The sequence below is a fragment of the Rhinatrema bivittatum genome, chromosome 7, assembly GCF_901001135.1.
Source record: "Rhinatrema bivittatum chromosome 7, aRhiBiv1.1, whole genome shotgun sequence".
NCBI lineage: Eukaryota > Metazoa > Chordata > Amphibia > Gymnophiona > Rhinatrematidae > Rhinatrema > Rhinatrema bivittatum.
In genome coordinates this window covers 295904076-295918987 of record NC_042621.1, presented here as the reverse complement: position 1 = coordinate 295918987, position 14912 = coordinate 295904076, and the positions used below count along the sequence as shown (strand labels likewise).

General features: G+C 47.5%; 1 protein-coding gene across 1 annotated transcript in view; it reads right to left on the bottom strand.

The window, feature by feature from the left end:
• Positions 1-5365, bottom strand: part of TDRD1 (tudor domain containing 1) — a gene marked incomplete at its 5' end in the record, with an annotated part of 488249 nt that extends 482884 nt beyond the window's left edge. Inside the window, one exon of the mRNA XM_029610456.1 lies at positions 5242-5365. Coding sequence (XP_029466316.1) covers positions 5242-5365 — 124 coding nt within the window. The remainder of the gene's footprint in view (positions 1-5241) is intronic.
• Between the last annotated feature and the right edge of the window lie 9547 nt (positions 5366-14912).

Sequence of the window (14912 nt, the reverse complement as noted above, 5' to 3'; positions counted from 1 at the left end):
AGAGGACAAATCTGCCCGCCCAATTCCTCCAGCCAGAGGAGTCGCGCCAACACCAGGGACACCATACATCTCGCCAAGTCTGCAACCAAATCATACAGCGCATCCGCCACATAGGCGACCCCGCCTCCAAAACAGGCGGAGTGCAATGCCCCCCGCTGGAAACTGTTCCGGAGCTGGCAGCAGAACCCTAGACCCAACACAGACATGCTCTCTGCATGAGGCTGGCACAGAACGCTGCCCAAAGACTCAGCACGGAGGACTTCAAAAGGCCCGCTTTAAACTGGATCTCCAGCTTCCGTTCTTGGCATATCCTTGAGGGCGGCCACCCCCGCGACAGAGATAGTGGGTCTTCTTAGTGACCGCCGAGGACCAGAGCGTCCACCTTAGGAATCTTCAGTAGGTCCAAAACCTCCATGAATAGGGGATAGAGCTTCGCCATCACTCTGCCCACCTTTAGCCCTGCATCAGGAGCTTCCCACTCCCGTGTCACCAGCTTGTGGACTTTCTTTGGCAGAGGGAAGTAAGTAGAAGGACCTCTAATGCCATCGAGGACAGGATTATACGCCCTCATTGTCTGATTCCTCCTGCGAAACCTGAGAATAAGAGGCCTTGACTCGTCCCTTTTAAAATGCCGCACCACGCTGGGATCGTCACCCTCAGCAGGGGAGAATGGGTCATCCATATCATCGGTATCCGTATCAGTCTGTCCCTGGGTCGCCCCTGCATCCGCCCCCGAGGGTGAAGCTGATCCAGATCCCGGCGCCTGATCACACAAACCCCAGGGCCCCTCCGCCCTAGGAGGAGGCTGATCCCTAGGAGGCTGACTAGAGTCCACACTCCGACCCCGCTTCTCAGGAGGCTCCGCCTCATCCTCCGTGGCCCTGGATGTTTTGCATCCTGAGCGCTTCCATTGCAGGAAGGCCTCGTGCATTAAAAGAACAAATTCCAGGGAAAAACCCGTCCAGATCCCCCTCTCTCCCGGGGAGACTCGGCGGGGCCCCCATCTCTATCTCCTTGCCTGGATTCTACCCACCAGAGCCAAGACCGGAGGGAGCTCCTCCTCTCGCGAGTCCAGGCCCGATGCGCCCGATTCTGCCATGAGGGAGAAAGCCTCTAGGCCAGATGAGCTCTCCATGCCTGGTGCACAATCTGTGCACAAAAAAAATCTGTATTCAGCATGTGGCCGCGTGAGGCCACACGCGCGGCAGGATGGCGACTTGGATCGGGGCCCCCATGCAGCAAAAAGCACAGCCACATGGCCAAGATGGGGGGAGGGGCCGCCCAATACTAGGGCAATGGTGCAACAGCCGCGACACGGCAAAAACCTCCAGGCCGGCCTGTAAGACAAAAAGTATGCCCTGACAAAAACGGCATGACCATCGCTGGAAGGAACCCCGAAAACAGCACGATCCTGACCCAAACCCCGGACGCTGCCGCCACCCAAAGAGTAAAAAAGGCAAGAAAGTTAAAACTCACCCCTGTCCTTCGAAATCAGCACGGAGCCCAGGAGCTGAAGGACAATAACGCTGCCAGCCTCCTGCACGGCTGCAGAGGACCCAATCCCCCTGTAACAGACTCGTTACCCTCAAATCGAAAGCAGTCAGCACTCAACAAATTAATTTTTTTTTTTAAATAAAACTTTACTGATCCAAAAAGCTCTTGAAGGGATTGAATGAGCAACTGCAGCAGTCGGGGTGGTGAATAGCCAGGAGCCCCTGGTTGTCACCTACCGAACCTGGACGGACGAGACCCAGCCAGGGATATCTAATCCCCGGATGCTGGCTTCCACTGAGGGATGGCCCACGAAGGTGCCTAACACCTCAAGAAGCTACCGCAACAAAAAGAATAAAATTTCTAACAAACTAACTGAAAAAAACTAAACTAAAGGACTGCAGGTGTGTATCTCTACTATCTGTAGTCAGAGAAATTACTGAGGGCCTGCCGGTGGTGGCACTCTAGTATATATGGCAGTGCCCAAAATTTTGGTTTTCTGACTCCACCTGCTGGTAGGGATACACAACCCACTTCTTGGGCTGATTCTGTACGTACTGGGAAATGAATGTAATTGTAGAGATGTGAATCGGAACTGAAATCGGATCCGATTCTGGTTCCGATTCACATCTCTAGTATTTGTATTGAGCTAAATCTAAAATAATAAAAGTCCTCTCCATGCTCACACTGCCTGCCCTATGGAGGCTGGTGTACTACAGAACCAATTTTGTTTAATGTAGGTGTACCTTAGGCTTGAAATGTTTGGGAAACACGGGGGTCAGACACAGGGCTAACAAACTAAACAGTTTATTAGAAAAAAAGGAGATACAGTGAACTGTAAAACTTATAACCCGCAAACAAACAGGGAAAAACAACAGGGATTATGAAATAAGCACTACTAATCAAGATTCTCTTTAACTAGCCAGTGCCAAGGAAGCTCCAGTAAATCTGTCCACAGGATACAGTTTAAAAGTGGGAGGCTCCTGAGATAGGTCTGATCAGCTGTGCTCCTCAGTCAGAACTGAAGTTTTTGGCAAATTCTGGGCTATGTCTCTTTGTGCTGGTGATGCAGAACCAGTCCTTAACCCAGATATTGGCTTCCTAAACCAGGGATCCAATGCCCCCGCCTCTCTTAACAGAGATAAATGCTCAAGAACCAGTGATGGGCAATTCTGGTCCTCAAGGGACATGAATAAGTCAGATTTAAGGACCAGAATTGCCCACCCTTCTCCTCCAAATTTAACACTGGAAATAAGTACACCTTTTTCCCTGGGGGAAAGGGAGACACTCTCTGGGGAAGGCCTCACTGTGTACACCTATTTATCTCTCTATAGGAGGGCCATCTAATAGGTCGAAGTGAGATGCCCATGATAACAAAAAGGAGCGTTTATGGAAAATTTTTAATTACCACACCACACAGTAACTTGCTGCTTCGCATCAGTAGTATCAGGTGGTGCAGTAAACTTAGCGTGCCCTGAGATTATCCTTCAGTCCTTGCCCCTTCATTGCACCATCAGCTTAAGTCCTGTGGGCCACCAGAACCTGCGAGCTCAACCCAAGGGAGAAGTGGCCAATACAGGCAGAAGACTCGGAACTGCTGTTCCTGCTTAACCATTCCTGTTCCTGAATCCAGCCTGCCAGCCAAACCTGTCCTGAGGGCCGTGACATGCAATCTGCAAATTAATTACCGTACTCTGGGGGCTGATGCTGTAGCTAGGAAGGAGATGCATGCATGATTACGAGTTGTCAGAAATTCTCTCTTGCACATTTAAGAACCACTGCTGGTTTCTCTTGTAGGTGTGAGGTGCCGGCCTGGAACTGAACATTAGACAGTGCATCGCTACTGAAAATCTTCACACAATGCAAGAAAATTATATATTTATGGTCAAGCAAGTTTACAAATTTACTTTTAACCAGCCTGAAATGGGATTAGAAAGGATTTTATTTTCAGATAAAGCAATTTAGGACATTAATACCTCTCTTTTAAATAGTCTTTTAGGCTTTATTTTTAAATAAACATCTTCCTTCAAGCAAACATATCACTGAACAGATATGAGAATGGAACACTGCATAGAATCTGGGTCAAAAATACAATTTACATTACTAAAGCTACAAGACATCCAAACATTTCCAAAAAAAAACTTGGAACCAACAAGGTTTTCTAATCACCCATTAAACAGGGTATCAAAAATATCACATTAGGCTATAGAGAAGGACAATTATGAGAATTTTCAACAATTAAAATTTGGACAGAAAATGTAAGTTTTATACTAAAAAATGTTACATATTCCAATAGCTATCAAACAAATGTTTTTCTACCTTTGCTCTTTCCCCCTTCATCCATTCCTCCCCCTTTCAACTCCTAACATTTCTCGCATTTCACTTCTCATTTTCCACTGCTCTCTCTCTTTTTCAAAAATTCTCCCTCACACCTTGCCTTCTTACAGACTACCACCTCCCCTCTCAACCTTCATCTCTTCTCCTACCCCTTTCTAATTTCCTCGCTCTTGGCCTCCTGCTAGTCTTTCCCATCTTGCGGTCTATGAAATGCATTAGCTCTTTAAATGTCCCACCTCTGATTCTCAACTTTCCATCTTCCTCCTCAGCAAAATAGTCCTCCCTCAATGCCCCCCTCCCACCCAGCCTCAATCATCTCTACAGTTCTCCCTCCCACCCTAAGTTATCTCCTCACTAGCTGCTAGTTAGCAGCTTTGTGGCTGAAAGCAAGCACCACGAAGATGTTGAAAGAAGATATGCTCTCACCACCTCCCAACACCACCATGCCCGTTCTGACATTTGGATGCTGGTGCTGCAAGTAGCAGAGGAGCAGAACTACTGCAAGGACAGCCAGTATGCATGCACTCCCTTCAAAATTCCCACAGTGGATGCTGTCCATCACATTCTGCTGTTACGAGCTCCAAGTTTTTGGTGACCAGGCAACCATATTTTTTGGGACTCTAGATGACAGAGTCCATATCCAGAAAAAAGAAAAATAACCTCTAGTTTAAGAGCATATTCATGATGTAAAGCCCAGAAGAGCACAGAGCAAGGGAAATTGAGAGACATTCAAATATCTCAAAAGCACAAGCAGCAACTATTTTTTCAGCAGAAAGATGAGGTTGAGACTAAAAGGAGGTATAGCAGAGCATGACAAGAAAAGACTTTAACAAAAAGGAGATGATGAACTAGTCTCCCAGTAGATGTGGTCAAAACAGTAACAGAAATCTAGTGCAAAAGATTCCTAGATATGAGGATAAAGCCCAAGACCACTTAAGCTGTGCGATATGACATTAGGAACAAACATACTAGATGCACTTTGAGGCCCTGAGCTGCTACAACTTTCTATGTTTGCATGTAAGAATAAGATTTTACATATAAACCCGGACAGCTGATTAACTTAAACTGTTTAAAGAACATTTGAGTTAGGACCAAGACCTAGTACAGAAGCTACTCCAGTGAGAATTCTGCACAATTGTACATTTCAGAATCACTTCAAAATACTTCTCCTAGCAGAATTTTACAGTTTTACACAGAATCTGTCCTACCACCATCCTCGTCTGCAAGCCCCCTTTTTTCCCTTCTAGGAGCATACATTTTTGCCATTAGGGAATTCTATTACCTCTGATCTGCGTTAATCATTCCGTGCACCCCTGCACTAACATATCAAACACAGTATCAACTACACCATAATCACAAAAACAAAACTAAGACAAAACCATTGGCAATTCCTAGCACAATATATGCTCTCACCTATAATTATTCTTCCGCTGGTCTTCGATCCAACCTCTTCTTTGTTGCTGCCATTCCCATTCTTGTTAGAACTTCTCGGAAGGCTTCCAAGATCCGCAAAACGCCTGCATGGTCTGCTTGGCCTTCAGAAGCTCTCGTTTAGCACAGGGAATATCCCATCTCTCATCTCCGGATGGTCGGAGCGGGTAGCTGGGAATGGTGCAAGGAGATCGAAGGGATTCGGGAGGCTTCACGGCATCCTTGCTCTCCTTTATGTGAAACCGCCTCAACTTTTTCGAAGCCTCGCTCTCCTGCCCTCGCTCCGACATTTCTTGTCCGCACGGTGGGACCACTTTAAGAATCTAGGCAAAAGCAGAAAGCCATTACGGGTTAGACCTCGCTCCTGTCTCTGAAAAGCTTTACTCTGCCAGGGAGTAAAAGCTGAAGGCCAAAGAGGGAGGTTGTTCAGGCAGGGGAGGACCCGGAAAAGACCCAAGTGTTTCACTGCCTTGCGAATGATAAGGATGGGGCATGCGTTTATAAAGGGGCTGGGGAGGGGGGTTACTTACTGCTGAACTGTTCAAGAATAACATTGGCAAAAGAAGCTTAAAAAAGGAAAAAAAAAAAAAAAAAGCTGAACATAAAGGGACCTCGGCTGGAACATGAAACCACCATTTTGTGTGAAAACGTTGGCTGTTGTCCGGGAGAGGGTGGGGGGGGGGGGATCTTTTTTTTATTTGTTGCTGGCTTATTATGGACTCCTGGATCTAAAGTCATAGACAGGAGTCTAGGGAGTACACCAGGGCGAAGGAGGCACAGCTCACACGATGTGACCTTACAGTCGGGCAAACCCAGCCCTCCGCCTCCCCGCGCCATGAAACGGCTAACGGAAACAGAGCACCGCCCGTGCGGGCCCAGGCAGCGCCGGCCCGGCCCGCTTGCTTCTCTTGTCCAGCCGGTGGGGCGGGGGAAGAGATGCCGGTATGGGGGGGGGGCGGGGGTCGGCTCATACTCACGGGTAACCTGCACGGCTCGAGCTCTGCGGCCCAGTTGGGCTGCACTCGCTAACGGGGAATCTCACGCGGAACCTCCCGAGTCGCACGTGCCGCTGTGCGAGAACTGGTCACGTGGCTGCCGGCAGAGGCTCAGCGACGCAGGGGGAGGGGGTCGCCCTCAGTGCGCGAGACTTGTGTTGTCGGTTGCGCGCCCAGGCTCACGTTTCCGGCAGTGGCCAAGCCACCTGCTGCCAGGTTCTCAAGTGGCTTCCATGCTCCTTATGCCCAAAGATAAACAGAGCTTTCCCCCAAAGTCCACCTGGTCAATAATATTTTTTTTTAATAATTTGTATTGAAACAACAGACTTACATATGACAACCTATGAAAATCCATCATCGAATAGTTTAAAAAAATGATCACATATGGAACACAGTATTTGCCATGTAGAAATAAATAAGCCTATCACAAAAAAAAACAAAGCTGGGCTGTGGTACATGTACTTTGCATTTCAAACCATTTAAACATATTTTGGTTAATGATTTATGGACTTTTCCTCCAGGAATTTGTGCAAACCTTTTTTTTTTTTTTTAAACCCAGCTAGTTTAATTGCCTTTACCAAATTCTCCTGCAATGAATTCCAGAGCTTAATTGTGCATAAAGCGAAAAAGTATTTTCTCTTTTTTGTTTTAAATGTGCTACTTAATAACTTGGAGTGTTCCCTGTTTTTTATTTTTTGAAAGAGTAAACAACTGATTCACATTTTATAGACCTTTATCATATCTCCCCTCAGCAATCTCTTCTCCAGACTGAATAGCCCTAACCTCTTTAGCCTTTCCAAGGGTTAGTGGAAGCACTTGGCAGACTTGGTGACTGATTAGAGCATCGCAGATGTGGAGGCGGTGGCAGCAACAGTATCTCCTTCCCTGTTGGATGCACAAGAATATGCTATTGCCAGGAAGAGCAGGCTGCAATATAGGCCTATGTCGTGGAAAGGAGATGGCCCCAGAACAGCACTGGCCGCAAGGGTCAAGAACAGCAGAAGGCAGAATAGTGTCGACAGTACAGATCAAAAAAAGGAGGCCCCAGAGCCGCATTAGCCAAGACGAGCAGGAGGGGTAACAGTATCTGCAGCTCAGGCAAGAGGAAGAAGAGCAGAATCGGCCTGCATAGCAGAAATCAGAGCATTTTGAGCCTCTGCATCCAAAGGAGTCATCCTATCCACCAGGGTGTTGAAGGAGGAAGTTGCTGCCACCCATGTGCTTAAGAAGGGGAGTTAGTGAAGTGAGGGAGGAAATGTATCTGACTGAGTGTGTGTGTGTGTGTGTGTGATTGTGCATGTGGTAGAGAGGGAGATTTTGTGTGGTGTATGAGCAAGCATATGAGAGAGAGGGAGAGTGTGTATGTGTGATGTGTGTGATTCAGCATGCAGGAAGTATGTGTGTGTGATTGAGCATGTGGGAGAGTGTGTGTAAACTAGTATATGAGAAAGGGAGAGAGGGAGAGTATTGTGAGTGGGATTAAGGGAGACTGTGTATGAGCATGTGGGTGAGAGGGAGAATGCGTGTGTGTATATATGTATGTGATTGAACATAGGGAGGGGGGAGAAGAAGAGTGGGTGTGCATGTGTGTGACTGGGTATGTGGGAAAAGCAAGTTTGCTTACCGTAAATGGTGTTTCCGTAGATAGCAGGATAAATCAGCCATGCTGTCTTGGGCTGTCCGTTGAGGCCCGGGAGGCGGAGCCTCTCAAAGCTGTAACACAGAGCTTTGTTCTGTGCGGCTGAGCGAGAGTTTCCGCGCTGGAAAAGCAGCTTCTCCTCAGTCTGTAACATAGTAGTGTGTGAACTCTTGTAGCACATAGATTGTCTGTCCAGGGAGGTGGGTGGGTACACATGTCTGTCCAGGGAGGTGGGTGGGTACACATGGCTGATTCATCCTGCTATCTACGGAAACACCATTTACGGTAAGCAAACTTGCTTTTCCCGTCGATAGCAGGGCTGAATCAGCCATGCTGTCTTGGGAGTCCCTTGCTGTTGTCACACCTTTGTCTGATGATCCCCCTTTTTTTTTTTTTAAGGCTGAATGTGGATTGTGCACAGAGAATCTAAGAGTTCATGTAGAAAGGGTATTGAGTATCGCCCGTCCTATTCCGGCATCTTCTGCTGTCTGTTGTGCTATACAATAATGCGATGTGAAGGTATGCAGAGATGACCAGGTTGCCGCCCTACATATTTCAATGGGTGGAACATTCTGTAGATGGGCAATGGATGTAGATACAGCTCTGACTTGATATGCGTGTGGAGGCGAAGAAAGTTGTAGTCCTTTCTTCTCGTAACAAAACTTTATACATTGCACAATCCAGCCAGAGGTGGTCCTTTTTGCTATCGGCAAGCCCGGAAAGTTAGGGTTAAAGGTAAGGAAGAGCTGTGAAGGTCTAGTATCTGACTGGGTTCTACTTTTATAGTACACCAAAGCCTTCTTGCAATCCAACGTGTATAACAACTTCTCTCTGTCGTTCTGATGTGGCTTAGGATAGAAAGTTGGCAAAACAATCGACTGACTGAGGTGAAAGGCAGAAATTACCTTTGGTAGGAAAGTTGGGTGTGTACGAAGTACTACCTTGTCATGAAAAAACTGTAGATTTGGACTATAGTGCACCAATACTTGAATCTCACTGACTCTGCGTGCTGACGTGATAGCTACTAGGAAGACTACTTTCCAGGTAAGGTATTTTACGTGTGAAGAGTCCAAGGGTTCAAAGGGGGAAAGCATGAGTTGTTCCAAGACAATATTGAGGCCCCAAGGAACTGGAGGTTTTGCTGTGGGAGGCCTAAGGTGAGAAAGGCCCGTCACGAAGCGAGAAATCATCGGGTGAGTAGAGATAGAACGACCATTATTGTGAGCGTGAAAGGCCGCTATTGCACTTAGATGAACTCAAACAGACGCTGTGGCTAGTCCTGCACCATAGAGCGAGTATAAATATTCTAAAAGGCGCTCTGGCAGACAATTGCGTGGCTCAAATTGGTGAGACATGCACCAAATTGTATATCGTTTCCATTTGAAACTATAATTTCGTCTCGTGGATGGTTTCCTGAACCGAGCCCATTATTCTCATATCTGTCAGTATTGACCATTCAATCTCCATGCTGTCAGGTGTAACGACTTGTGCATGGGGTGGAGAAGGCACCCCTCGTCCTGCGACAGGAGGTCTTCTTGGTTCTCTAATGAGATTGGATTGTCGATGGACAGTCTGAGAAGATAAGTGTACCATGGCTGTCTGGGCCATGCTGGAGCGATTAAGATCATGTTTGCTCTGTCTTGTATGCATTTTTTAATTGTCCGAGTGAGCAGAGGAATTGGTGGGAAAGCATAGAGTAAGCTTCCCGTTGTTATGGATCTGCTCCCCCAGAGGGGAGGAGCTAGCAATCTGATATCGATTAGCTCCTCCCGAGGGGAGGAGTGGCAATTGTTGGCGATCTGCTCCTCCAGAGGGGAGGAGTTGGCAATCTGTTATCGAGCTCCTCCTTTAGAGGGAAGAGCTAGCAGTCTGTTATGGATCTCCTCCTGGAGAGGGAGGAGTTAACAATCTGTTATCAATCCCTGCTGCTAAGAATGGTAATCTGCTATAAGTCCGCCAGAGGGTTAGCAATCTGTTATGGATCACCCTCCGTAGGCGGAGTTAATAATCTGTGGTGGATTAGCTTCCCACAGAGTGGCAGTTGTATAATACCGCTCTAGTAGTGTAAGGGATGACACTGAGATGAATTGTGAATCCCTGGGCCGATGGCAGATGACAGTGCCCCCAGGAGGATATCCTGAGAGGGACCATCGGCTAAGCTGGAGTATGGAGACAAACACTGATAGTTCTTTATTAGACAGGAAGTAGAACCACCAGAGGTGGCAGTAGTGAGTTGATGTGCACGGCAGGGCTGAAGTCCCTCAGATACTGGAGTTGCGATCTCTGGGTTGCTGAGCTGTAGAGAGAGACTATAGATAGTGAGTAGACAGGGTATGCTGGATACATAACCAGTAGTAGATGATACACTCACAATTGTAGGTATCTGTAATGGCTTCTATGCAACAGAGAGTCTTCAGTATATTCAGGAACAGGAGCCATAGGCGAGTACTGGTTCCTATATGTAGTCTGGAATAAGAACTCACAATATCTGTGTATGAGATGGCTTCTGGAATAGAAGAGAGTCTTTGGAGGGTTTTAGGAACATAGGCCCTCGTGGAGCGAGTACCGGTTCCTATCTGCAATCTGTAATAGTAATTCACAAGATAAAGGTATGCGATAGCTTCTGAGATAGAAGAGAGTCAGTGAAGGGTTTTAAGAACATGGGCCCTCGTGGAGCGAGTACCGGTTCCTATCTGCAATCTGCAATAATAAATCACAATCTCCGTACCTGTGATAACATCTTAGACAGAAGAGAGTCTTCAGAGATTAGGAACATAGGCCCTCGTGGAGCGAGTACCGGTTCCTATCTGCAATCTGCAATAATAAATCACAATATCCGTACCTGTGATAACATCTTAGACAGAAGGGAGTCTTCAGAGATTAGGAACAAAGGACCTCGTGGAGCGAGTACCGGTTCCTATCTGTAATAGAACTCACAGTGTTCACGTCTTCAATCGCTTCCAGGCAGTAAGAAATCTTCAGAGCATTCAGGGACGTAGGCCCTCGAGGAGCAAGTACCGGATCCCTATGAATCTGAAAATCAAGAAGAGAGAGCGGGGCCCCCGAGGAGCAGGTATCCCTAGGTAAGTTTGTGGAGGCAGAGCAACAGAGAGAGATGTCCTCCTTCCCGTGCTAATTCGATTCGTAGTTGCAAGTAAGACCTTTTAAGTTGGAAGCGGATGACGTCACCACGGGGGACGCCCCCGAGGTTCGCACCCTTGCTGGTACAAACTCTGGAGCGCGCGCACCCTTACATCATCAGGAACATGGCAGATCCGCAGCGTCAGGCCAGCCTGGGGACTCCGGGGAGAAGCGGCGAGGAGAAGCTACGGCAGCATCTGTCCGTCAGACACGAAGGGAGTCGCCACCAAGGTAGAGAGGGTGGAGCGAGGGCGAGAACAGGCACGAATGCAACACCCATCCATGGAATTAGAAAGGCATCTTGCGAGGGAGGAAGTGATGTCACTTCCCATGCCGGGAGCTTTTTAGCGGCGCTCTCTGCCCCCGGAGCGATCTAAGCTAAAACATTACGTTTTCACCCTCGTTTTGCGGTGAATTTCAGCATTTCCAGCAGCGGATACCGGTGGGAACATGGCACAGAAGAAAAAACCGGTGGACTTTAAAAAATACTCATATAGTAAAGGCGGTGAAGCCCCGGACCCCACGGACTACAAAATGGCGGCGGCTGCCGAGTCAGAGGACTCGGAGACCGAGGGGCCCAATCCGGACCTCCTGGATTCGGATTGGCCTCTGCGTTCTGAAATGCGCTCTTGGTTTATGGAGCTGCGGAAAGACATCAAGGTGTTTAAAACTGAAATAGCTGAAACGCTGCAGGAAATAAGGGAGGACCATGCGGCCTTAGGCCGCAGACTGGACGAGGCGGACACGCGGCTGGACGAGCAGGAGGAACAATGGCAGCTACAAACTGGGGAGGTTGCCGGTTTAAAAGCAGCACAGACTGATCTGGAGGATAAGCTTGAAGACCTGGAGAACAGGTCCAGACGCTGCAATCTCCGATTTAAGGGCGTCCCTGAAAAAAAGGAGTACCAGGACTGTGTACTCCTCATTCAAAAAATCTGCCAATTGATTATCGGGGATCCGGTGAATCAAGATGGGGGCACCGTTGCTGATCCGCAGATTGAGCGAGCGCACAGGTCACTGGGACCCAAGGTTGGAAATCGACCACGCGATATTGTGGTCTGCTTTCATTCATTTGTGTACAAAGAAAAACTTGCAGCGGCAGCCTGGCGACAAAGAGTGTGGATTTGGGAAGGAAACGAGATCTCCATTTATGCGGATTTGGCCTCTAGCACTCTATGCAAGCGCTTATCTTTTCGTCCGGTCACCTCGGCACTCACCACTGCATCAATCCGCTACAGATGGCTCTTTCCTTTCAGCTTGTGGTTTCAGGTGGAAGGGAAATCCTATAAACTCCGCACTCTGGATACCGCGGTACAGGTCCTAAAAGAACTGGGACTCACAGTGGAACTACCAGCGCCAAAGGAACTGGAACCCGCCAGCTCTAAACCAGCTGCCCCAAGATGGCAACGGGTCAACAAAGGAGGTCGTCGGCTTCGCAGGAACGCCAGTGAAGTAGGGGTAGGTGCCGCTGGAACCTGAGCTGCCTGGACAGTCAGTTTGCTATGTCTTTCACAGACCGGTTTTTGTAGCTGCACAGTTACTAAGCTCTCACCTACCTTACTTGTTGGGCTAGGCAAGTGTGTGGGTAAATTTAGCTTCAGTTCTCCATGATTTAGCTATAGGAGCAATTGCGGGAAGCTTCGGGGGCGGGAGACACCCATCCTCCGGCATGGCCTCTTCCTCTCAACTTTTTCCTGGAGGGTGGAAACCCAGCCGGGGTATTCTGGGGAAGGGGTATGGGGGGAATGGGGGTTTTTTTGCTTCACATTGTCCACACTACTACTTGGGAGGGAAGATTGCTGGGGCCGAGAATGGTTTTGTGCCTACATATGTTGGGAAAACATACGGACCTCTTATGGGCGGAGCTGGTCAATCCTGCAAGCGCAGATCGCTCTCGCTGGCGGAGAGGGGTGAAAGGTGTTGAAAATCATGGCTTCGATTACCTTTCTTTCTCTTAATGTTAAGGGTTTAAATTCGGGAAGGAAAAGGAAGCTTTTATTCCAGGAGGTGGAGCGTTTATCTGCCGGGATCCTGCCGGGATCTGCATCAAGACTTGGCTCTTCAGGCAAGCCTACCCAGATACCAATCAAACTTAGCACACTCCCTTTCTCTCCCACTATCGTCCTCCACCTTTTCACCCCATTCCCGCCTTTCTTCTCCCCCCTAGCCCACACCCCCCCTGCCTTTTAGAAGCACTCACCTCCCACCTCTTCTCCTTGCTTCTCCCCCCCCCCCCGCTCCTGCTCCCCCTCCCCCTCCTCTCAGACATCTAGTCTTTTCTAAAGACTTAACACATATATCCATTGATTCCATGTAAATAAGCTCCGCACCTTATTGTATAATTTTAGAACTCAGTTACAGTTATGTTTTTCCTATAGTGCTCAATTATTGTTTTGCTACTCTCTCTCCAACTGCCCTACCCTTTCACGCTTTTCTTGCCCTGCCCCCCTCTCACCCTTTTTCTTTCCTGCTCCCCCTATCCCCTCCCTGTTCTTTGTAATTTCTGCCTGCTTCAGTTTTTTGTATACCGGCGTGATATGCCCTATGAATGTCGGTATATTAAAAGTTAATAAATAAATAAATAAAAATAAATAAATAAACTTACAAGAAACACACCTTCGTAAGCGGTATGAGGGCCTATTACGTTCTGATAAATACCCGACTCAATTCTGGGCGGCTGCGACCCCTGAATCTAAATATTCCGGTGTTGGTATTCTATTCCATAAAGATATTCAATTTGAAGTAAAGAATACATTTTCTGATCCTCAAGGCAGGTTTTTACTCCTTAATGTCGTATGGGTGGGGAACCTTATGCTTTGTGTTCTGTATATGGTCCCACCTCTCAGAAGGAAGCATTTTATATTAAGCTGTATCAGTTATTAGCGGCTCATGCGATGGGCAGTGTCATTTTAGGAGGGGATTTTAATCTGACGCTCAACCCTCGTTTAGATAATTCCACTCTGACTCTGCCCTTGCCCGGAAGGCTCTAAGGAAGCTCCTTACACTTACAGCTGGGGTGGACGTCTGGCGCTCCCGCTTTCCATCATCTCGCTGTTATACCTTTTACTCGCCCCCACATAGACATGTTTATGATTGATAAAACTAAACTTAACGCTGTACAAGCTGTAGATATTGAGCCGACAGTATGGTCTGACCACGCCCCCATTTGGTTTATTTATTTATTTATTTTGGGGTTTTTTATATACCGATCTTCTTACATTGTATGCAAATCAAATCGGTTTACAGAGAACAAATTAAAACTTGCTTGGTAACATTACATAAAACAGAGGAACTATTAAATAACAGATAAAAGTAAGTGAAACATATAAGAACAATAAATAACATGGAATTTGAAGATATTCCTAAATTAAACAGATGCCTGGCAAGAGGTTGATGAAGCAACCTTAAATAGTTAACTTACATGTGGATGAATCGAAACTAAATTGTGCTGGGTGCAGTTTAAACTAGATGTTGGCCAGTCAGATACTGGCCAACGATTTTGGCGGTTGAATGATTCACTGCTGGAAGATCATCTTTTTCAGAAACAGTTAGCTCGGGAAATTCAGGAATACATTTGTCTTAATGATACTGGAGAGGTGGGGGCTGGGGCATTATGGGAATGCTTGAAATGTGTTTTGCGGGGATCTAGCATAGCGCGGGCATCCTATGTTAAACGGAGTCGTGAGAGGGAGCGCCAGACTTTGTTGACAGATCTGTCAAGGCTGGAAAGGGAGCATATGCAGGGAGGGGGGCTTCCCCATCCCTACGGGGTCATATACAGGAGCTCAGGGGCAGGATCATGGCTTTAGATTCAGCTCGGATAGCCCATCAATTGGACATGGCTCAACAGCAATTTTTTGAGGGCGGCAATAGAGCTG